This window comes from Odontomachus brunneus, unplaced genomic scaffold (genome assembly GCF_010583005.1).
Source record: "Odontomachus brunneus isolate Ranch 3 - 2012 unplaced genomic scaffold, Obru_v1 Obru_scaffold_067, whole genome shotgun sequence".
Classification (NCBI taxonomy): domain Eukaryota; kingdom Metazoa; phylum Arthropoda; class Insecta; order Hymenoptera; family Formicidae; genus Odontomachus; species Odontomachus brunneus.
The window spans coordinates 1,189,656-1,214,384 of NW_022639517.1; the positions used below are offsets into that span (position 1 = coordinate 1,189,656).

The window sequence follows — 24,729 nt, forward strand, 5'->3', positions numbered from 1 at the left end:
TCTCTCTCTCTCTCTCCCTCTCTTTATAGATCAAGAAAAATGTATTAGAATTATCTGTAATTCAATATAATTGTAAAACTGAATAAAAATTAATAGAAGTATATTTAAACAGTAATGCTTAATTATTGTTATCGTGTTATCATTATGCATAAAAAATGTTTTTACCGTTTTAAGGCTTCTCGAGAGTGAGTATATTAATCCGCTTCGTCCTGAAATGGCATAAATTTTATCTATTGTTCATCGCTGTAAATTTTATATTAAATCATGAGCGAGTTTAGCCAAAGTTGGTATACTATAGGTTCTGAGTATGCTCTTTAAGAATCTGACCTTCTTTTTTTACTATCATCAATATGGAATCCAATATGGCGACTTAAAGTTGGAGAAATCGAAAAAATCATCGATTCTTTTTATTTTAAACGCCATTTCAACAAGGAATGCATTTGTGGACCTGGCTAATTGTGTATATTTGGTGGCATACAGGCCTGTACTTTAAGATACTTCTTCACGGAATTTAAATTTTTATGTTTTTCATGAAAGATGGCGCTGTTTTTCCACAAAATTTCGTGTTTTGCAGATTTTCTATAGTTTCTTAGTATATGACTAAAAATAACGGTCATAATATTTACCAGGATTATAATATCAACATCAGTGAATGTTACTGGATGAGTACCAATCGTAATAGTGTTAACCAAACCTCAAAATACCGCAAAAACACTGTTTTTTTACAAACTTCGTGGTTACATTATAAAATTTCTTGTTTTCTATGTTATAATTATTATAAAAAAAATCGTTATAAATAAACTTTACAAAAAAATTTTTATAAATAAACTTTACAAAAAATCATTATAAATAAATTACAACAAAATATATTTAAAATAAATTTTACAAAAAAAATCGTTACAAATAAACTTAAAAAAATCGTTATAAATAAATTTTACAAAAAAAGTCGTTTTAAATAAATTACAACAAAAGATATTTAAAATAAATTTTACAAAAAAAATCGTTACAAATAAACTTAAATAAAAAATCGTTACAAATACATTTAAAAAAAAATCGTTATAAATAAATTACAACAAAAGATATTTAAAATAAATTTTACAAAAAAAATCGTTACAAATAAACTTAAATAAAAAATCGTTACAAATACATTTAAAAAAAAATCGTTATAAATAAATTACAACAAAAGATATTTGAAAAAATATTGTTAAAACAGTCTTATCCAGATCAATTGTACTCTCGTGAATACTCTATTGAAAAACACAAGACAATTTTATATACTCTCTAGAAAAGTATCAATGGTATCAAGAGTTTACATTCGCCAAGTGCGAATGATTAATCATTTATTAATTTTATAAACATATGTGGTTTTGGTTATAATATATTTATAAATTAAATATGATATTAATATATTAGTAATATATTATTAAATAAAAAATAAAATAATTAAAGAAATTCAATAATGTTAAAAAAATTATAATAACTTACACAAAAAAGTACTTGGCGTGCCTTTGCTTTTTATACTACATCGATAATCGATATAATATTTTGATAGTTATTACAATAAGAGAACCGTTTGATATAAAATTGTCTTGTATTTTTCAATAAAGTATTCACGAGAGTACAATTGATCCGAATAAGATTGTTTTAACAATATTTTTTCAAATATCTTTTGGCTGAGCTTTTGTTATAATTTATTTATAATGATTTTTTTGTAAAGTTTATTTATAATGATTTTTTGTAAAATTTATTTATAACAATTTTTTTGTAAAGTTTATTTATAACGATTTTTTTTGTAAAGTTTATAATGATTTTTTGTAAAATTTATTTATAACAATTTTTTTGTAAAGTTTATTTATAACGATTTTTTTTGTAATAATTATGACACAAAAAACAAAAAATTTTATAATATAACCACGAAATTTGTAAAAAAACAGTGTTTTTGCGGTATTTTGAGGTTTAGTTGACACTATTACAATTGGTACTCATCCAATAACATTCACTGATGTTGATATTATTATCCTGGTAAATATTATGACCCTTATTTTTAGTCATATACTAAGAAACTATAGATAATCTGCAAAACACGAAATTTTGTGAAAAAACAGCGCCATCTTTCATGAAAAATATAAAAATTTAAATTTCGTGTAGAAGTATCTTAAAATACAGGTCTGTATGCCACCAAATATATACGATTAGCCAGGTTCACAAATGCATTCCTTGTCGAAATGGCGTTTAAAACAATAAGGATCGATGATTTTTTCGATTTCTCCAACTTTAAGTTGCCATATTGGATTTCATATTGATGATAGTAAAAAAAGAAGGTCAGATTCTTAAAGAGCACACTCAAAACCTACAGTATACCAACTTTGGCTCAACTCGCTCATGATTTAATATAAAATTTAGTGATGAACAACAGATAAAATTTATGTCATTTCAGGACGAAACGGGTTAACGGGACCAACGTTAGTCGACGTGTATCGGTCATTTCGACCGAAATATATTTAAGCATATATATCAGTGGCGTAGCCAGAAAAAAGTTTCAGGGAGCTGTAATTTTTTTTGACGAACAAAAAAAAGGTCATTCGAAAAAATTTTTCTCACACTTAGTATAACCCAGAAAATTAATTTCGGGAGGGGGCTGCAACCCCCTCAGCCCCCCTGGCTACGCCACTGACATATATGTATAATAAGTAATAATTAATAATTCATTAAGTAATAATTAATAAATTATCAATTATTAAAAGAAACATAATAATTGAAGGAAATGATCTTATTATGTTACTATTTCTTCTTTCTCCGTTTTTTTTCTTTACCTCTTTTCTTTTTTTATATCTAATATGTTTAGGAAACATTAAATTTACTATACATATGTGAATATATTAGAAATAAAATTATAATATTTTTATTTTAATTGCATTAGTAAAAAATAACATTCTTTTAGTTTAATAAAATAAAATAAGAATTTTTTGCTTCTCTCGTTTTGCTTTAACTTAAACATTGATTTCATAAACTTAAAAATTTATTTGATAAAGTTAGAAATAGAGAATAAATCTTCTTGATTCAATGGCAATATTAAAACTATTATATTATGTGTTATTTCAATAATTCAAGTATTAATTTTAATAATATCGCTATTGAATCAAGAATATATACTTCAATTACGCGTACTGTTGAAAATTTTATTGATTCAACAAAAAAAGAGAAAACCGTCCGTCTAAGTAAATGTCGAAAAGACAATAGATGTTCGACGGTATATCGAGCGACGCTGACGGTATATCGAGCGCAGAGATAAAAGACTAACCTTAGTGGGCGCGCTATGGTTTTTTAGACCGATTGATAAATAGGAAACGAAAAAGTACGGGGAAATGACCGATACGCGCCCACTCCCGGGTTAATAATACTTTTTATGCTTTTACATCCCTGCTTAAAATGATAGATTATGACCTTATTCCATAAGATTATGGACCTTATTCCATAAGATAGAATTTCTATATTGATTAATATGACAAATCTTTTACTAATGTCGCCTAAATAGATTTCCAATATAATTCAATATTAATTTATAATACCATTTCCTTCAATAATGTTGAATATGAAAGTTTAAATGTCAGTTAATATTTTTCTATATGTACAAATTTGTATTAAATACTTATAATTATTTTGTTATCTACTTATAATATTCTTTCACAAAAGTTCATCTAAAGCTACTCTTTAATAACCTATAAGAACAAGTGTAATCATAATCTATCTTAGAACTTCTAGAAAATTTTCATTCTCATAATTAATCAAACTTAATGTAAAATTTCTTTCCATTTTACTGCATCTGTTTCATGTAAAATTGTTAATAATACCTCATCATAACATATACCTATGCAATCACTTTGTATCATACCGTATATTTTAAACATTTTCTTTCTAATTACAACTTCTACAATGTATTATCCATTTTAAACTCCTGAATTGAATATTTTCTTATAACAGACAATTTATAATATCATATCATGAAGAGAAATCGCCTGATATAAACTTATGACATTGAATTATATTTAATTCTATAAGAATCTTACGCTATTAAACTATTTTTTTAACATTTTATCATAAAAATATACTTTAGAGCAATCATTGCTTAAAATGATAGATAGAAAATGATAGAAAATTCTGGCTTTCTTTCCAATGGTGATTTTGTCTTCTTCACTTTGCATTTATTAGGAAATTTTATAGAAGCAGTCTGTTTCATGTATTATATCCCTACCCATATAGCACAAATCTCTAAAAGACTTCTTAAGGGATCTCCCTACTTTAATGCTCTAAAAAAAAGGTGATTTTTGAGAATTTTTTAAAAGAAATCTATAAAGTATTATATAATTCCAAACTTTGTACATCTATTTAAATACATTTTAAGAGTATACTTAATTTTTTTTATATAAAAATATCGAATATATTTGAAATCATAATGGATTTATTAAAAGCGCTTAAAAAAAGTTTGTCCATGGCGACAATGATTCCGTCCGTTATGTGTATCTGAAACAAAAGAAACAAATAGATTCTTAGTTTGTATGAGTGTGGCTATAGCATAAATTAGAATTAACTAAAAATAATGAAAAGAAAAAATTTTACAGAATTAAAAAAAAAGAAGTTTTAAATATTTAAAAGAAATCGCTAGTTTTTTGAGCCGCAAAATTCAAATTTTGAAAATTATGATTTAATTCTAGTTCATGCGAAAACAGGACATGTTCTTAACATATTACCAAAATTTTAAATCATTTGGTTTAATAGTTTTTCAGATATCGCTGTTGCCAGTTTGAAAAATGTCGTTTCGAGAAAAACGCGTTTAAATATTCAAGTACTGTTTTACAGTATATAACAAGCAATAATACTTACAATCAATCAACTATTCCAGGGCCATAAAGTATGCCTTCTTCTTCATCTTTGAATTCATCTCGGTCAATAACAATCCCCATTGTCTCCATTACTTTTAAAATAGCATTGAAACCTTTATTAAATATTCCTGTGGCTGGAATAAGCTGGAATTTCAACAGTTTTGGCTCCAGAATATATATGTTTCGACGCAAAGTGCCAGAGCAGTTCGTTGAAACTCTCGTTTTGTATGTTCCCGCCTAAATAACGTTCTAATAATTCATTTTCAGATAAGTTGGAATAAATCAGCTTTATAACTTGTTGAACAAGAGCAGTAAGTGGAGGATCATGTACATAATTAATCAGTTTGTTTTCTATTTCGGCGCGTCGCCAGGAATACCAGCTATCGGCGCCGATAGGGCAATAGTTATGTTGCGGATTTTTATCTGTTGAACATTTATGGTAGTAAGTCGCCCAAATGGCTTTTTTCATGTTATCAACTGAGTCTATATTTTGCATAATTGCCAATCCATAATATACAGTTAGATCATTAATCAATTTATCGGTCAATTTTCCAGGTTTTTTATTGTCTATGCCCATATGTTTTTTCTTTTCTGATCTTAATCTCGAACCCATTCTTTTCTTAATATGCAGAACCCATTCTAATTTCTTTACTTCCACGTCCTCATATGGATTTAAATCTTGAATGCTCTTGAATGTTTTGCTGTCATCGTCGCTTACATAGCGTATATACTTTACATTGTAATTTTTCATTGATCGGCCAAACATTTCTTTAATAGCAGTAACTTCTATTTTTCCAGAAGAATCCTCGTGATTCACTGCACAATTATCTGCATGAGTTGTTTTTCATTCCTCGTATTCTTCTTAATCATCTAGTTTTTTCTCCCATACTTCATACAGTTTACACTCAGCAAACACAATGTTACATGTAACGTATATGTTAGTTACAATTTCCTACTCAGCAATATAACTGTTATATAACATGCATGTTATATAACAGTTATATTGCTGAGTAGGAAATTGCAACTAACATGTACGTTACATGTAACATTGTGTTTGGTGGGCAATAACTACTTTTTATAATTAAATCAATCACTTTAAAGCTGTATTTTTCTGTAAGAGTTGCGACTCCGATCAATGAAGAGTATTCTCGCTTTTTCCATGCACCATCACTCGAAATTGTCAAATATGTGTCTGAATTTTCGTTTCCTAAGGTTTTTGTCTTTCTTCCTTATTGCTAAGCTAGTATACAATTCATAAACGAAGAAACGTTTTCGAAGCAATATACACATTTTCTAAGGCACTATAATAAGTTTTACTATAAAATTCTCTAGTCAAATCTATTAGACCATTAGACCGCAAAAAAGATTTAAACCTTCGTTTTCGATTCCTAGTAGGCACATTATACACACAATTCTACGATTTATTTCGAATGCATAGTTAATCAAAGGGCGAATATCATAAACGAGTTTATGTATGTTATTCCGCACTCACAATTCACAACTATTTTGAAACTTAAGCCGCGTGCACTGCTTTCGCTAAATAAAATTGTACATTTTTCTGGCAAGTTTTGCAAATAACAAGTTGACTTAAAGCTGAAAATACTGAAAAAAACTGTAAAAAACGATAGCCATGAGTATGGTCAACGGAAACATTTATTTCATTATTTCTCAATAATTTTTCAGCTGATGTGCTGGTGAAAGTCGTCTCTTGCTCTACAATGTAACGATTTCCTCTGAATTTTCTTTTTCTATTCACGGATGGCCTGCCTTTCGAATGTTCTTTATTACTTTTTTTATCCATTTTTAGCAATGTTTCAATGTTGCTTAAGTCTACTCGACATGAAAGTCTAGAATGCACTAAACGATTCACCTCTTAGGAAGGATCCCCTTTCAATAGGCAGGTCGAAATACGTTAGCAGACGGTCAACTGTTTTCAAACGTAACGGCTAGAACGGGTCGGTGTTACTACGGCACGTCGACAGCGCCAAGCGCTCCGATTTTTATCTGCGCGCCGCTACCAATCAAAGCTTACAGCGTTGCCAATTTTTCGAATTCAACTCTAAGACTTTGGAAATATATTTTTGATATATCAAACTATAAGAAAATGCAAAAAAAATCGGTTTTTTTGACCAGTCAAAGTAGGGAGACCCCTTAAAGAATTCTAAAAGTACCAACATAAGACTTCATGTGTATTGTTTGGACATTTTTTAATAATATTGTATTTATATTTTTCATATATTATTTTGTGATGATTTTTCTGAATGTTGTTTAAACGTTTTAAAAACATTACAAAAAATATATTTTTCAAATGTTACTTTAACATTTATTTGAGATCAATGCAACATCTTAAAAATATTTCTGCCGATTAAAACGTTATAGCAACCATATTTCAACATTATTGAAACTTCCAAATCGCGGTTAAAAAATGTTCATAATGATATTTGATACAATATTAAACACTATATATTTGACAATATTACAGGTTTTTCAATATTATTGTAGTAACGTTGTATTAATGATTTCTTGCTTACTGGGTGGGTAATATAGAGTCACATACATACACGGATAGAGTAACATAGAGTCACATACATACGCGGATAAAATAACATAAAATCACATACACTCGAGGATAGAATAATATAGAGTTACATATACATACGGATAGAATAATTTAGAGTCACATATGCGGTTAGAGTAACATAGAATCACATACGCACGTATACTTGTATAAGTTATGATATAAACTTTAAGTATTATAAAAAACTAGTAGCTTTCATATAAGACATTTCTGTCAAAATTTACATAGCAAAACAATTTTCATTATCATTGAAAAATAAAAAGGTATATAAGATAATAAGGAATATATATTATAGGATATTTGTTAAGGATATGATAATATATGAAAGATCTCCTCAAATTTCTTAAATTATGAATAAAGGAGACAAAATCACCATTGGAAAAAAAACCCTATTGGAGGATAGAATTTTCTATTATTTTCTATCTATCATTTTAAGCAGGGATCATTTATTATTCATTTTTTTTTAAATAGAAAAGCGAGAAAAATAGAACATAGAAAAAACGAGTGCAAATTAGGACAATACTAAGGATTAAATGTCAATTTAAATAGTCATTTAAAAGCGTACATATATATGTCATCATTCGATTTAAATTAAATAATGTACGAAATTACAGTCTGCTACATTTCTACCGCTCTATTTGCTTTCTAATTTGCTCTAAGATTATGTTCCCAGATAGTAATGTGTCTGCAATTTTGATAGCAAATTGCTATCAAGTTAGACAATTTAACCAAAGCAGAAACAGGACAAGATAATTCCTCAATACGCGAACAAGTTCTGATAATAAAAACATGATGGAAAATTTACAGCAAATACGTTGCAAGTAATTACAATAACTGTTACATAAAAAATGTACAATATATTGTTCTCATATGTCGATTTTTTGCCAACTTGTTTTGCTCTATCAGCTCTCAGGAAAAAATACTGTTAAGAACTGTTTAAAAAATTGTAGGAAAAATGAAGCAAATAATATAGAAAAACTGTTTAGTATCCTGTAAAAATCTCACAATTAAAAAAAAAGAAAAATTTACTTAGTACTGATCGGACGCGAATTTGAAAACTGCAGATATTTCCAGGTTCTAGTCTATAACTTTAGCTGCTGTGCTACTTCTTCAATTGATAATAAGTGTCCCTTATTGTCCTCATATGCAGCCGAAGCAATAATTTTAAATTTTTTATATTATTTAATACAACTACAAAAAATAAGCTATTTAGTTCAAATATTTCATATAATAAAATAAAAGTCAGAGATACGCATAAAATATTTATGTAAAATATGTTTATCTAGGTGTTGACGAACGATTTGGAGCGCTGACTGAAAGATGAATATTAGTCTCTACGATTTTTCAAAGAATTTAAAGCAGTAAATACTACCTAGAGTTAATTTTATTAATAACATTTTAATTTAATTTAGTTATATTTACTTTTAATAGAGTTAATTTAGTTATATTTACTTTAATAGAGTTAATTTTATTAATAATATTTTAATTTAATTTAGTTATATTTACTTTCTTAATAAAAAAAATTGTTATATATTGTATAATATTTTCAGAATATACAAAAAGTAAAATAATTACACGTGAGTTTGCTGAAATATTAAAGATAATATTAATTTTGACAATATTATAATGTTATAAAGTTATCTTGTAAAGTTAATGGCAGATTGCAGTAACATGCTCATTAAAATATGTAAGCTGGTCATCTATCCATAATCTTATTGCAATGTTCGGTGTTGTGAGGGTTCTTTACAGAAAGTATTACTGGCTATGATAAATATATCAGTAAAAAATTATTAGTACAAGTAAAAAAACTGAGCAGCAAAAATTTATTACTGATTTATTTACCATTGCCAGTAATATTTTCTGTATTCAGAAAACTGTCAAAATCGCATATAGTTTCAAAGAAACGTACAAAACCGTCAAAATATCTTTCAGGAGTAACTATCTATAATATTTATATCAGCACATCTATAATATATCAGCTGTACATGTAATTTATGTCTTTTACAGCTTATCCATATTGTTCACTTCAATTTTGTTGTGCAATTGTTGTGAAAAGTATTTGTGGAGTTATTACTGTCACAAACTGTTTGCCAAAATTTATTGTTTGAACAATATTGTGAACAATTGTACATCAATAGTAACTATCAGAGAAAAGACTCTTTAAAACTATAATAACTTTATATCTCCGGCAAACTACTGTAGACCAATAGTGAAATTTGTAATTTTCCAATAAATTTAAAAAATTATTAGACGTTGATAGTTACTAATAGGTGGCAGTAACAGTCACCGACAATTCATAAAAGTGGTTGCACAGACTTCGAACGTCAACAGTTACTATAAATGTTTGTACAGTAACTATAAAAAACTATAACTTTCTGAAAGTTTTTTTCCTGAGGGACGAGTATTGTAGGATGTGTTAATTGGCTGTTAATAGAGGATTTATAGGATATCTAAAGAAAATAATAGAAACAGCTTATCGATACATTCGATAAATACTCATCATACAACACCTGAAATAATATCTTTAGTTGTTTCACATTTGCTGCGTTTTTGTCAATTCAATTGTATACAATTTAAAGCTGACAACAAGTACATAAATATTCCCAAAGAATTATCAGCGAATAAAATGCAAGATAATGACAATTATATTCTAATTAATAACATTTATTACCGCGTATGTAAATCTAGAAAAATATTTGGCGCATGAATTGACACTTTTAAATATTACAATTTTTTTATAATTTAAATATTAACGCCAGTATCCGCATTCAATTTTTACTTGTTTTACCTCTTTTCGATTAAAAATTTCTAATAAAACAAACAATTTTTGACGTTCTTTAAATAGCGAAAGAAAGAATAGAAATAAGATTAATGGACAACCTTAATTCATTTTTACACTCTTCTTAACAACATGATAGCAAAATAAAAGTATTTGAAGCAACTGTTGCTGGTATCTTGCAGTCAATTTGCTGAAATGTTCGTATATATTGATATGACTGCGTATTGCCGGAAATTTGCTATTTTATCAATTAGAAAATGTTTGTCATTACTAACTTCATGTTTGCTAACAATATTTCGCGAATACTTGTGCTTTTTGTCAACATTAAATTATAGACAATTGAATGTTGATACAAATGCAGTAAATAGAAAATAATTAAATTTTCAATTATATGATTCATCTTTGCCATGACACGCTGTGTTATTTGGATTAGTAGGTTCTGCGCGCTTTCTGTTGTCACTTTGTCAGCAGGCTCTGCTTACTTTCTGCCGCCAACCTGCTATCAGTTTCTGTCAACAGTTTCTGTCAACTCTGTAACATTACTAACATCATCTGATAAAGATTTTGTGTGCAATCTGTGGTCTTACTGCCAACAGGAATTGCTAACAGATTCTGCTCAAAATTTGTTTTTGCAGTTTTAGCTATCTGGACATTAGTTTCTAACAAAACTAATAATAAAACGATTGAATAATAGTAATTTATTACTGACCAACTAGCAATACTTTTTAAGAAATGTTAATTCGACTTTTAAACGCAAAATCTTAAAAATATAAAATTGTATTAAAATATGCATATAAAATGTTGCAAACTATGTCAAATTTCCTATATACGCAACTTTTTGTTATTTAAAAACGTCGAAATTTTGACGCAAATTTCGGATCAACAACTTTTGACATTATTCGAAATGATGTCATTTCTACGAATCATTTTTGACTGAAGCACTCATTGTAAAACAATGAGAGTACTTTAGAACATTTTAATAAAGGATTATAAATAATAAGCAATCACTGTAACTTTTAGAAAGTTAAAAACTAGGACTGTTGATCATTGACGCTTAATCACTTGACTGGTATTAGGTGGTAAACTTAGTTCCTGCGGCTCACAGTTAGATGACGTTAGTTATAGGTGTAATTTATTTTGACATCTGAAACTGGCTGCATTTTAGAGGTTAGACATTTGTCAATAAAATTCAGTGCAAAGAGATTCATTTAAGCGAGCAGTGCTATTTTTTCTTTTGATTAAATATGGAACGTGATAAGTTGTTTTTTCGACATGTGCTGCTTCATTACTTTGACTTGAAAAAAACTGCAGCTGCAGCTCATAAATTGCTTTTCGAAGCTTATGGCAATTATGCTCCATCGGAAAGAACATGCCAAGTATGGTTTCAGCGATTTAAGAGTGGTGATTTTGATGTCAATGATAAAGAACGCTCAGGCCAACCGAAAAAGTTTGAAGACACCGATTTGCAGGCATTATTGGACGAAAACTCTACTCAAACGCTCCAAGAATTGTCTGCAGCATTAAATGTTACTCCGATGGCTGTTTCCAAACGTCTACATGCAATGGGAAAAATTCAAAAGGAGGGAAAATGGGTACCACACGAATTAACCGCAAATGCCATTGCGAATCGCTTAAACATCTCTATTTCTCTGCTCGCCAGGCAGAAAAAGAAGAGTTTTTTGTGGCGCATAGTGACTGGCGATGAAAAATGGATATACTTCGATAATCCTAAACGAAGAAAATCATGGGTAGACCCTGGCCAACCATCGACATCCACACCAAAGAGAAATATTCATGGCCACAAAGCAATGCTTTGCATTTGGTGGGATATGCACGGCGTCGTTTATTATGAGCTACTCAGACCGAACGAAAGTATCACGGGGGATCGATATCAATCACAATTAAACCGTCTGAATGAAGCATTGTTGGAAAAAAGGCCAGCAGTAGCCAGCAATCGACGTAAAGTCATGCTTTTGCACGACAACGCTCGACCACACGTTGCCAAAGCCGTCAAAGAAACACTGATGCAGCTCGAGTGGGAAGTTCTCCCGCACCCAGCGTATTCACCAGACTTAGCTCCTTCGGACTATTACTTGTTCCGGTCGATGCAGCACGGCTTGGTGGATACACACTTCAGAAATTACGAGGATGTGCGAAAATGGATCGACGAATGGATTGCATCAAAAGACCAATCGTTCTATCGTCGCGGAATCTACGCGTTGCCCGAAAGATGGGAAAAATGTATAGCTAGCGAGGGAAAATACTTCGATTAATGTATTTTTTGCTTTTGATGTCGAAATAAATGAGTTTTTTAAACAAAAAAACCGCAGGAACTAAGTTTACCACCTAATATATACGCCAAAAGGTGCATCCGCGACTATCCCAGAACTTGCACGCGTATCAAAAGACGCATGCTTGGCACCAGAAAAAACTCGCTTTAATTCTTCGCTGGAAATGTATTATTGATCTTAAAAAGTTACTAATTTTATGTTTTTGGCATCAAGAAATCCGAATTTCACGTCAAAATTAAAGAATTTTTAATCTCTGTTGCACTGTTGTGGATTTAATACTCACGGAAAATTATTTCTTTTACATTGATTTGAGAACTGAAATTACGATTTCATAATACTGTTTTTTAAGTCAAATAACATTAATAAAAGAATATAATAAACATTTTCACGTCCAATGGATGTGACGATAAAATGTTGTATACATTCTATTTTGCATGTCTTTTTTCGAAGAATACCACATATAATTAAAATTATAAAAACAATATATATAAAGAAACAAACAAATGCAAAACGTAAAAACACAAATAATATATAAACAAATAAAATATAGAAAACCAAAAAAAGGATATAAAATTCTATCGTTGTACATTTTAGGGTCGTATCACCAGGAAATACATGAAGGTTAACTATGTTTATACGTTTTGGAAATGTTTATTACATTTATTTATTAATTTCATCTGACTTAAAGATCAATATTATGAAAGCATAATCTCAATTCTCAAATCAATATAAAAGAAATAATTTTCCGTGCGTATTAACCTTTTAAATCATAGTGTATTATATATAATACACCTTTTCTAAAGCAGGTTTTACGAATTTAAACTAATTTGTAGAGACTTCGAAACTGTAAATATGGATTCATTGCGAAGCTTAGATGTTCCTTCCAGCCAACACAGATTATCCCAGAATATTCCGGAAAATGCTATAGATCGTCTTAGAGGAATATTCTGAAATAAATATTCTAATATTGTTACAGGAATATGAATCTGTAATGGTACTTCTCTGTAATGGTATTTGGAATATTCGTAATTGAATAATATTATGTATTTTGTATGGAATATTACCCGAATGTGATTTTTGAAATATTAAAAAATCTTGTATATTGAAATATTCGAAAAATAATTTTATATATCCAGCCAGCAATATAATATTCGTGGAAAGACCTATAAATCTTCTCATATGAATATTATGAAAAGAAAATTCCAATATCATTATAGGAATATGAATCTTCTATGTGATTTAATCTGGAATATTTATAATTGAATAATATTATGTACGTTTTATGGAATATTCGGCGAAAATGACTTTTCAAATATTCAAGAAACCTTGTAAATTCGAATATTCGGAAAATAATTTTGTAAGCATATGTGATACGGGATACACCCATTTTCATATAATGAAAAGTTTGAAGGAGCTAATTGAAAATTTTTATTCTGTACTAAATTCGGTACATTAATAAAGAATACTTCGAAAGCGAATAAACGTTCAAAGCGAATGACACATGTACCATTTTAATAGTTATTCTCATCAGTTAATAACAGTGGCTCAGTAGATAAGACGAGTTCCTCAAGAACTAAAGGTCTCAGGTTCGAGTCCAACTGGAATCAGCGATTTTTTCCAAGCAAATTATAAATGAAATTAATTAAATGGCACACCATTATAAAAAGATTGCAATAACTAGAGTCACATTAGCAACCACAACAAAAATTCTAGGATTAAAGATCTTCCTTTTTATTTAACAATTTTTCTAACAAACTTTTTTTCCGGTGTAGAATATTCCTCGATCGAAAATTAAATCATGCATAGAATATTCTATGAATATATGTGGGAATATTCCCGAAGAATATTATTAGAATATTTAAGATAATGTTCTTTTGAAAACATAAGAATATTCCTAGAATATTTATCTTCTTAAAAGAACTTTCTACAAATATTCAAATCTTCCTGCTGGAAGATCGGAAGATATTCCAGGAACGAATTTGTGCTGGCTGGCCTATAATAGAATCATCTGCATAGAACTTGTTAATAATTTTTTAACAAACAACGAGCGACGGCTAAAACCTCCTGAATGTTACTCAGGAGGGTTATCTCTATTATATATATGTAGTTCAAGGTTATTGGTCCGTTAATGTAAAGATATATCAAAATTTTTAATTCCCGTTGTACTATTGTGAGTTTAACCCTTTATGTCACGGATTTTTCTGCACAATAATTCCTTTCCTCAATCGATATCTGAGGATTTTTGGGGTCACTAATTACGAATTTTAAGTCAGTTTTTGAAAATTCAAGATGGCGGATTCAATATGGCGGGCAACAATTTTAAAACTCCCTCGATTTCTGTGAAAATTCCTAAATTAAATTTTGCAAATTTAATTATTCATAAACAAATTAATGTAAAAAAATGGTATTTAAAAAAAATCATTTGTCTTTTTATTGCAAAGTAAACCTATGGAAAAAATGACTTGTTAGATGTTTTTTTAGCTGTAGATGATGATGCAACCTAAAAAATTTCTAAATTCAAGATAGCGAATTGAATATGGTGAACTAAAATACCAACAATCGGGATAAATTATATTTCTTTCCGTAAATGAGTGAAGTTGAGTCTGTGAATAGCTTGAATTTCAAAAAAATGATTTCAAATTCGTAATCAGCGACGCCAAAAAGGACAATACTAATGACTAACCAATTTTCACAGAAATCGAGGGAGTTTTAAAATTGTTGTCCGCCATATTGGGTCCGCCATCTTAAATTTTCAAAAACTGACTTCAAATTCGTAATTAGTGACTCCAAAAATCCTCAGATATCGATTGAGGAAAGGAATTATTGTGCAGAAAAATCCGTGACATAAAGGGTTAAACTCACAATAGTACAACGGGAATTAAAAATTCTGATATATCTTTACATTAACGGACCTAGCACCAATAACCTTGAACTACATATATATGATAAAGGTCACTCTCCTGAGTAACATAATTTTGGTACACAGTATATATTGAAATAATAATGTTATATAAATATATTGAAATAATAATGTTAAAAAATATGGTAAACAGTACACGTATATGCGTATGTTACGTTCAGTTGCATACGCATGCATTCACCCGGCGGTGTGTGTGTGTGTGTGTGTGTGTGTGTGTACGTGCGTACAGCTGGCACCTTCCTAACCTATAAATTCGATGTTTTTGTATATACAGTGTCCAAAAATTACATTCATTTTATGTAACTTCTTTTGTTAATAACTTTTTAACGAACAATAAGCGATGGCTAAAACCTTCTGAACGTTACTCAGGAGAGTGACCTCTATCATATATATGAAGGTTAAAGTCATCGGTGCTGGGTCCGTTAATGTAAAGGTTTACCAAAATTCTTTAATTTTGTCATGAAATTCGGATTCCTTGATGTCGAAAATATCAGATTAGTGACTTTTTAAGATCAATAATATATTTCTAGCGAAGAAGTAAGGCAAGTTCTTTCTGACGTAAAGCGTGCGTCTTTTGGCGCGCGTGCAAGCTTTGGAATAGTCGCGAATGCGCCTTTTGACGCGCATGCCAGTCAAGTGGTTTCTGCCTTGATGGACACTCAATGATCCACGTTTACTAATCCACGATATTTGTTGTTTATTTCATTCTTCATCCTCACATACTGGCACACATACGTATACACATTCATATAAGTTTACAAGACATGCACGTATTTTAACATTTACTAATATTCTTTCAGTAAAAAAAAAAAAAACTATTAAAAGATAAGTCTTAAAAAGTTTAAAACGCAAAATTTTCTGCTTTTTTAATTCTGAAATAAAAAAATACCTCTTTTCATTTAAGAAAAAAGTTAACCTTGAAATGACCTTGAAAATCGTAGCTTATGTAGTTTTCAAAATTGCCATCATATGTTTTTCTCAAAACCCTATAACTTTTATGTTCCAAATTTCTTTCTATAATGCATAAAAAATATTGAGATTAAAACTTTTTAAATAAACGCTCTGTATATGTTATACAAAAATTGCGTTCTTTCCACTTAACTTTTTTACGTTTCTTTTCATTTAACTTCTTTCATTAATAATTTTTTAACAAACAATAAGCGCCAGACAGATTCTTTTGAAGGTGATTCAGCGTCAATTGGTAACATACGTCAAGGTCAAAAAGTTATTATAGATGACTTCAATAATGTTAATATTTGTTAAACAAAATTATTGTAACATAAATTTTTTTAAATATTTAAACAAATTTTTTTAATACAACCTGTTGTTGATGACTCAGTCGACTGCTGTTGCACTCGTTGTTGTGTTTGTTCGGTCGTTGAAGTCTCTGTAGAAGAATCTGATGTCTTCTCGTCATGTTCTTGTGTATCAACAGTAGTAGTAGTAATAGTAGTAGCAGCAGTAGCAGCAGCAATAATACTAGTAGTAGTAGAAGTAGTAGTGGTGGTAGTGGTAGTGGTAGTAGTAGCAGCAGTAACAGCAGTAGCAGAAATAGAAGGAGTAATGGAAGTAATAGTAGTAACAACAGCTTCACCCTGCTCAAGCTCTCGCGTTTCTCGATTCTGCAATCCTTGATCCTTCTCGGCGACTGTGTTATCCACTTCCATGACAGAGGATGACGCGTCTTCTATTACGTGCGTTGACTCTTCTGGGAGAGAAGTAGGCGGCGTTGGTCTTCTACCTTGACGATCACGTGCCTTGTAAGCTTCTACAGCCTCGGAAATGTGCTTCCACCAGAGCTGACGTTCCACAGGGGATGGTGCCACCAGATTGTACATTTGTGCGCCGTTTTGCGAGGTATTAACTAGATAGAAAGAGTCTTTCTCGGCGGCATTGACACGCACCAATACAGTAGATAGCTTGACGATTGGACTGAGCACGGAATTACCCGCTTGATTTGTCGTGTTAATAAATTTTAATAGATATTTATCGTCTTGTCGATGCAAGAAAAAGATTGTATCGTCGAGTAATACCACATGTAAATCCACCGGTTTCGATACTGAACGATTCGGCATTGAGCGATTTGGCTCGGTGCGACGCCACTGTAAAGGTCCTTCATAGATCAGCTTACGCTTCGTAATGTCGAGATTCTTGAATTCCTGTACAGTTGGATGATCAAACTTGTCGAAAGCTGATCGATCGATTGTCCGTTGAATCTCAGTGAGCCGTTGATGATCCTCAGCCTCCCTCACTGCCTGATTTACACGACTTAGGATTTCCTTGCTACGTTCAAGGCTTCGCAGCACGGCCGCTTTCTCTTTTTCATTGTTATCTGGCGTATATTTGGCAAGATTTTCAAAAAGCAGTGGGTACTTAGTGAGCCGTAACATACCGGTAAGTATATGATCCTTTAGCTGAAGTCGACGGCACAGCGGATTTGCTTCTATTTCGTTCAGAAAAGAATTTAGCTTAGAATCCTTACGTCGACGATCACGTAGAGCGTCTAGTGCAACTTGCTGTTTAGCGCAGTAAGTCGACGCAGCTTTTTCGAATGCTTCGCCGGCCTCACCATCAAACATCTCTAGTAAAAGTTCACCCACATCACCCACGCACGGATTCTCTTTCTTCTTCCGTTTCATCGATTGATTAAAGCGCGAGTGGATCATTAGCATTTCGTCCAGATTCGAGAAAAGCAACTGTATTTGATCTAATGGCAGCACTTGGGACTCCAGCAACGGTTTATGGAAGACATGCAAAAGCACGTTCAACGCGCGAACGTGAGAACGTTCGGTATGAAATAGTTCTGAAAAAAAAAAAACAGTACCAATGATTAATGATTACAATGAGCTAGAGTATTAAATTTTATTTGCTTAGAACGCATACATCAGATGCAACGTGTGTAATTCACATTTATTTATCTGTTTATAATTTTTAAATATACACACACAAAATTAGATATCTTCTAGATTGTAAGACACACGTATACCCTAGTAACAAAATTCATTGGCTTTACATTGGTTATCTTGGGAATATATTGACCAATATTTTCTAATATTCAACCAATATTATTGTATATGGAATAATATTATAGCCAATATTATTGTATATGGAATAATTAAATATTACTAATATTGTACGTTAAATATTTATATAATATTGGATTTACATTGGAAATACGTTGACCAATATTTCCCAATATAAAATTAATATTGATCTTAGAATAAATATTAATATATTGCCAACGTTACACATCAATAAATACCCAATATTGCATTTACATTGAAAATGCATTGGCCAATATTTCCCAATATAAAATTAATATTGATCTTAGAATAAATATTAATATATTGCCAACGTTACACATCAATAAATACCCAATATTGCATTTACATTGAAAATGCATTGGCCAATATTTCCCAATATAAAATTAATATTGATCTTAGAATAAATATTAATATATTGCCAACGTTACACATCAATAAATACCCAATATTGCATTTACATTGAAAATGCATTGGCCAATATTTCCCAATGTAATATGAATATTACATATAGAATGAAGGCCAACGTACGGCCAATGTTATGTTTCAACAATTGCACGATATTTTGTTTATGTTGGCAATGCAATGGCCAATATTTGCAATATGGCCAGTATAATATTGATTACAGATTAAATGTTAATTTATTGCCAATATTACGTGTCAATAATAAGATGGTATTGCATTTACATTGGCCAAATTCCTCAATGTTAAGCCAATATTAGGCATGCAATAATTACAAATATATAACTAATATTGTACGTAAAATGTTTATATAATATTGTATTTACATTAAAAATACGGCCAATATTTCCCAATATAAAATTAATATTGATCTCAGAATAAATGTTAATATATTGCCAATATAACACGTCAATAAATATACAATATTGCATTTACATTGAAAGTGCATTGGCCAATATTTCCCAACATATGAATATTACATATAGAATGAAGGACAATGAACGACTAATGTTATGTTTCAACAATTACATGATATTGCGTTTATATTGGAAGTACATTGGCCAATATTTCCTAATATAATATTAATATTGATTTCTGAGTAAATGGTAATCTATTGCCAATATTATATTTCAACATTTACACGTTATTTCATAATCTCTTATGACTTTGTCTATTTAATAAGAGCAATAAAAAAATTTTTACTATACAAATTTTAAGACTGAAATAGAAAGTGCGGTGTTTCGTAGACCTTACCTCACTAGTTAAGATTTAAATTAATAATAAAAGTACGAAAAATATAATTTTTATTAAAATTGAATAATATTATAAAAAATCATATAAAAAAATTATATTACTGCGTTAATTGCAACATATATAGACAAAATATAAGACGTTTATATTGATCGAAAAAGTGATGTAATGTCTAAAGCAATAGGCTCATAATCCAAAGATGCCTCAAGTCCAAGTTCGAATCCCAGTGTTAGTGAGAATTTTTAAGTGCAATATAATATTTGGAATCAAGTAATTTTAAATTTCAAATAAAGTCAGCAAACGCTGACTAGTTCTTCATTTCAATCAATTCGCTAATATTAAAAAAATGGAATTTTTAACGCTTATTTGAATATTCCTTGTATATTCTATGAATATTTTGGGATATTCTTGGATTATTAATTTTGGATTTTAGGAACATTTTATAAATTTTCCAGGAATATCTAACGTTTACTGGGATTAGTTTCACATTAGGATCCAATTAATGTCCAACGTGAAAAAACTGAGTAAATATTATTGCTTAACATTTGCCCAATATTGTCCAATGCTATTGGACCAATATTGCTGACCAATATTGGTTAAATGAGAAGCGATATCCATCTTACAATATTGGACCAATTTCCCAAATGGGAAATCAATTTATACCCAATATTTAACATTGGATTTACATAATTTCCCAATACTGCGCCAACATTTTATGCTACTAGAGTATATACACGCGCGTGCATGCACGCAAACATACTATTGCAACTTTTATAGTCCATACATGATTTGTTATAGCTCAAATAATAAATGCAATAACTATTTATTTTTATTTTTATAATCATCAACAATTTATTTAATTGTTTAAATGAGACTATAAGATCTTAAACGATGTAGAAAGAAAAAAGAAAAGTCCTCTAGGGCGAATTCTGTGGAAAACACGCTTTAAAAAATATTGATAACGTAGACAACTTAATACAAGAGTACTCCAAAGTTTAATGACCCGCAGGCACGGATTCTTGTTATCCGATCGAACTTAAACTTGATAGGAATTATTTTTTTGTTATATGGAAACTTTTTGGAGGATGCCGCGGAAAAAATTCGAAAAAAATTTTTTACCAAGAGTAAATAAAAACTACCCTAGTTCTTATACTAGTAAAACATTTCCTTGACGTCATTTGACGTCATTTTAACTGTTCTGTGTTTCTTGGGCTATGTATCATTTATTAAATTTCTACGTAAAGTGCGGACAAGACACAAACACAATATGAGAGACAAAGCAGTTTTATACATAATATTTATAATTTTAATATAACGGACGAGAACACTGTCAAAAAATGTCAGAAATTAGATACCATATTTGTATACCGAGCTACTTCATTTCTGGCTAACGATAGTCTGTTATGTGACGTGGCGATTTTGAATTATCACCCGTCACGCGAAAAGTCACGCGAAAATGAACTTTCCAGCTGCACATGGATGTCGCATCCTAGCCGTAAGGCGGACAGGACGTGAACCTGCGCAGCCCTCATTTATTTATGTAAAAATGCGGTCATCAAGAGGTCGAGTCGAGAAGAAAGAAGATCCATACCAGGAATGATTTGCTACCGCCGTGGGAGGAGTTCTCGAGGGGAATATATCGGGGACCGAATGTCCCAGGTGAATCGTTCCTATAAATCTTAATAATAATTAGAGATCGACAGGGCGGGCCAAATTAAGCATGCATATTTCAGCCAGAAGTGGCCGACAAGGATACTGGACGTCGAGAAAAAGCTGCCGACGTAGACCGATCACGGGCTGCCGCAAGGAAGCCGTGAGGACGGAATCGACGGACACCGCGAACGAGCGGAGGACAGCCGCAGCCTAAGCGACGCCGGCGAGCGCATCCTCCGCGACCCGGAGCATCCTCCGAGCCGAGCGAAGACGCTGCGAGGCTTGGGGATCGAGAGAAACAACGGCTGCCGACAAGATGAAACCCCAAGGTCGGAACAACCGATGAATTGCTAAGATGAAATACGGGCTGAGACGAAACTGTCGCCACAAACAAGGTCAAAACTGGGGGATTTGATCCCGGAAATCGGCCAATTAAGGGCCAAAAGCTGTCGAGAAGAGCGATTCGAACTGGGATAAAATCGGATTCCAACGATTGCTCGAGAGCTCTCGTTATCTTCCTGTAATCACGGAAACTGTGAAAACTGTGAAGGACGTGCCATACGCAAAGCCGATAGCGACGCAGACTACGATGACGATGACTCGACCAGAGGACCCGTAAAGCCCGTATCAGACTACCGACTGCAGGCTGACTCGACTGCCGACTACGACTGCCGACTCCAGTCGGTCAATCACACTTATTGACGACTGTTGCCGACTGATCGTACTAGTGACATCTGCTAGAGAACAAAAAGTGCAATAAATAGGCGCGGGAAAAGCGCTCAATGAGCAATTAGCGATTATTGATTATTACTATTAGATTCCTAAATCTAGACCAATACATTGACGAATTGTTCAACTGTTGTGCAACTGTTGAGTTCGCTGAATGCACCTATTGTCATTAAGTTAAGTTCTGTATGATAGTAAAATAATGGCATATATGTCAAGAAATATAAAACTTTCTTTTAAGAAATCTCAAAATATTAGAAGAAGAAAATAGTTGCGTTATCACATGAACTACCATATGATTGGCTACGACTCGAGTCGCCGACTCGAAAAATAGACTGAAGTCTAAATGCGAGTCGGCCGATCCAGTCAATCGGCGTTTCACTGTGATTGGTCTATTGAGAGTCGATAGGTGTAGTCGGCAGTTGGGTCAGTTTGTGCAGTCGGTAGTCTGATACGGGTTTAAGGCCGCTGCCGTTTTACTGCGTTCTTTTGTGAACCTGGAGGAATCGCCGCTGCCTGCAACCAACTGTGCCTGTTTCGCGACCAATTTGGTGCGTCCGTTCTAAAGAGAACGAACAGCTTTCGGGTCGCGGACCAGCCAATGCGTCGGAGAGCGAGGGCTCGACCGTCCACCCGGGCGAGGGTGAGAGTTCGCGTCCCTTTCGCGAACGAGGAGAGCTCCAGGTTATATTTTTGATACTAATTATCTGCTGAACATTCGCTGTTTCGCGTGCCGACGAGCGAGCACACCGTCAAGTGCCTACGTGGCTGTCATAACCTTCGTCGGTCACGACCATTATATTGCGCTGCCGAATACCCGTCGCGAACGCGAGTAAGATTGTTATTAAACTGTAGCTGCCGAAATAACCATCATTGTATCCGCTGCCGAAATAAAGTCATTATATTATACTGCGATATATTTTGCAAGATCTTTAACATCTGCATCTTTTGGCTTCGACTTGTCACGAACCAGCCCCTCTACCAAGAGCGGGACTGAGCTACTAGTTTTGCGTGTGAGCCTTTTCAGGCGGAGAACGAGCTGTGCTCGTCGGCGAAACTATCTTTTAGTGATTGTAGAGTTAGTGGGTACGGATCGCCGTACCTGGCGCCCATTGGATTCGTGAGCTGTCGGGTCTCACCAATTCGCCGAACGGCCGATTATTAATTATACTTGTACTGTGTCTGATCCGTGTACCGACTGCACGGACCCGGGAAAAAAACGTGTGGTTACAGTTAATAATAGGAAGGTAGGAATCATCTAGATACTGTATCTCTTTGTAAATTAATGACATTATTTTTTAATCTGTAGCATTTCAGAAATGCGTCTTCTGTTGTAAAAGACTTCTTTGTCTAATATTAACATATTCTCCTAATCGAATGTGTGGTTGTGAATCAAAATGAGTTTGTAAACGACTAAAGACGCTGAGTAGTTCATTCTTTTATGTTATTTAACTTAGAGAGTAGACAGTTTGTCCGACATAAGAAATATTACAATCCTTACATTTCAACTAATAAATTACGTTGTTATTAAATAGAATGAAAGCTGTGATTTTTATGTGGTCTTATCAATCCATTAATTTGTTAATATCTAAGAAAGTTAATTTTTTATCCATTTTTTGATCACGTTTCTCAAAATATCTCGAGAAATGTTTGATGTAAAGTATAACGACATAACTTCTATTGCTCTCTCCATTATTATTCAAATACTTTATGCGAGATAAAGGCATTTTTTTCTGATAAGGAATTTGACTCGACTAGAAAAAAAAAACTAACAAGGAGATGCCACAATCTGCTAAATCGATTTCTGAACGAGACATAGCACGTTCGCTAGCTGCGATGTTAAGCATCAACATCCTAATTGGAGTTTGTGCCAATGGGCCTTTGTGAGAAATTACTGTATAAAGTTTGGGTTGCAGGACTGTATCACGGATATGGCTAAAAATGCGACTGTCTTTCAGCGAGGCGGCGTGGCTGAGCAGACTGAGGCTCCTACACCGAAAATTTTTGAGCCGGCAGCGAACGTTTGTAACCCGGCGATGAGTTATCCTTGTGCGGTGTTTTTTTTTTCTTACCTTAGGGCATGTAATTAATATTTTTCGAATATGATACATTTGTTTTGCATATGTGTTTTTATACTATTAATCAGGGATAATTAGGGAAGTGTCAGTCTTGTTTAACGCAAACACAAATATAAACACATATTTTGCATTACTTACAATGAAATATATATTTTAGTACATCACTTTCGTATGAAAACATTGTATATAACATTGTCATATGATAAAACATTGTCATATAATAAAACATTTTCATATAATAAAACATTGCCATATAATAAAACATTGTCATATAATAAAACATTTTCATATAATAAAACATTGCCATATAATAAAACATTGTCATATAATAAAACATTTTCATATAATAAAACATTGCCATATAATAAAACATTGTCATATAATAAAACATTGTATACATAAAAAAAAAAATATATATACCAGGTGTAGAAGTATGAAACCGGAATTCCCCTATAAATGGTGCCAGCGTTCAGTTTAGTGACCGTAAGACCGCTACTGCCGCGCTATTATATTCTCCTAACAGCTGACGAATATTGTCAACAAACATAACCCCAACTTTCATTCTCTAGTA

At 31.7% G+C, this 24,729-nt stretch overlaps 1 protein-coding gene across 12 annotated transcripts in view; it reads right to left on the reverse strand.

The window, feature by feature from the left end:
• The window catches only part of LOC116846699 (rho guanine nucleotide exchange factor 11), a 660,614-nt gene that overhangs the window by 77,513 nt on the left and 558,372 nt on the right, over positions 1–24,729 (reverse strand). For all 12 annotated transcript variants that reach the window (XM_032820895.1, XM_032820894.1, XM_032820888.1 and 9 more), the window contains one exon: positions 16,770–18,251. In XM_032820895.1, coding sequence (XP_032676786.1) covers positions 16,770–18,251 — 1,482 coding nt within the window. The remainder of the gene's footprint in view (positions 1–16,769; positions 18,252–24,729) is intronic.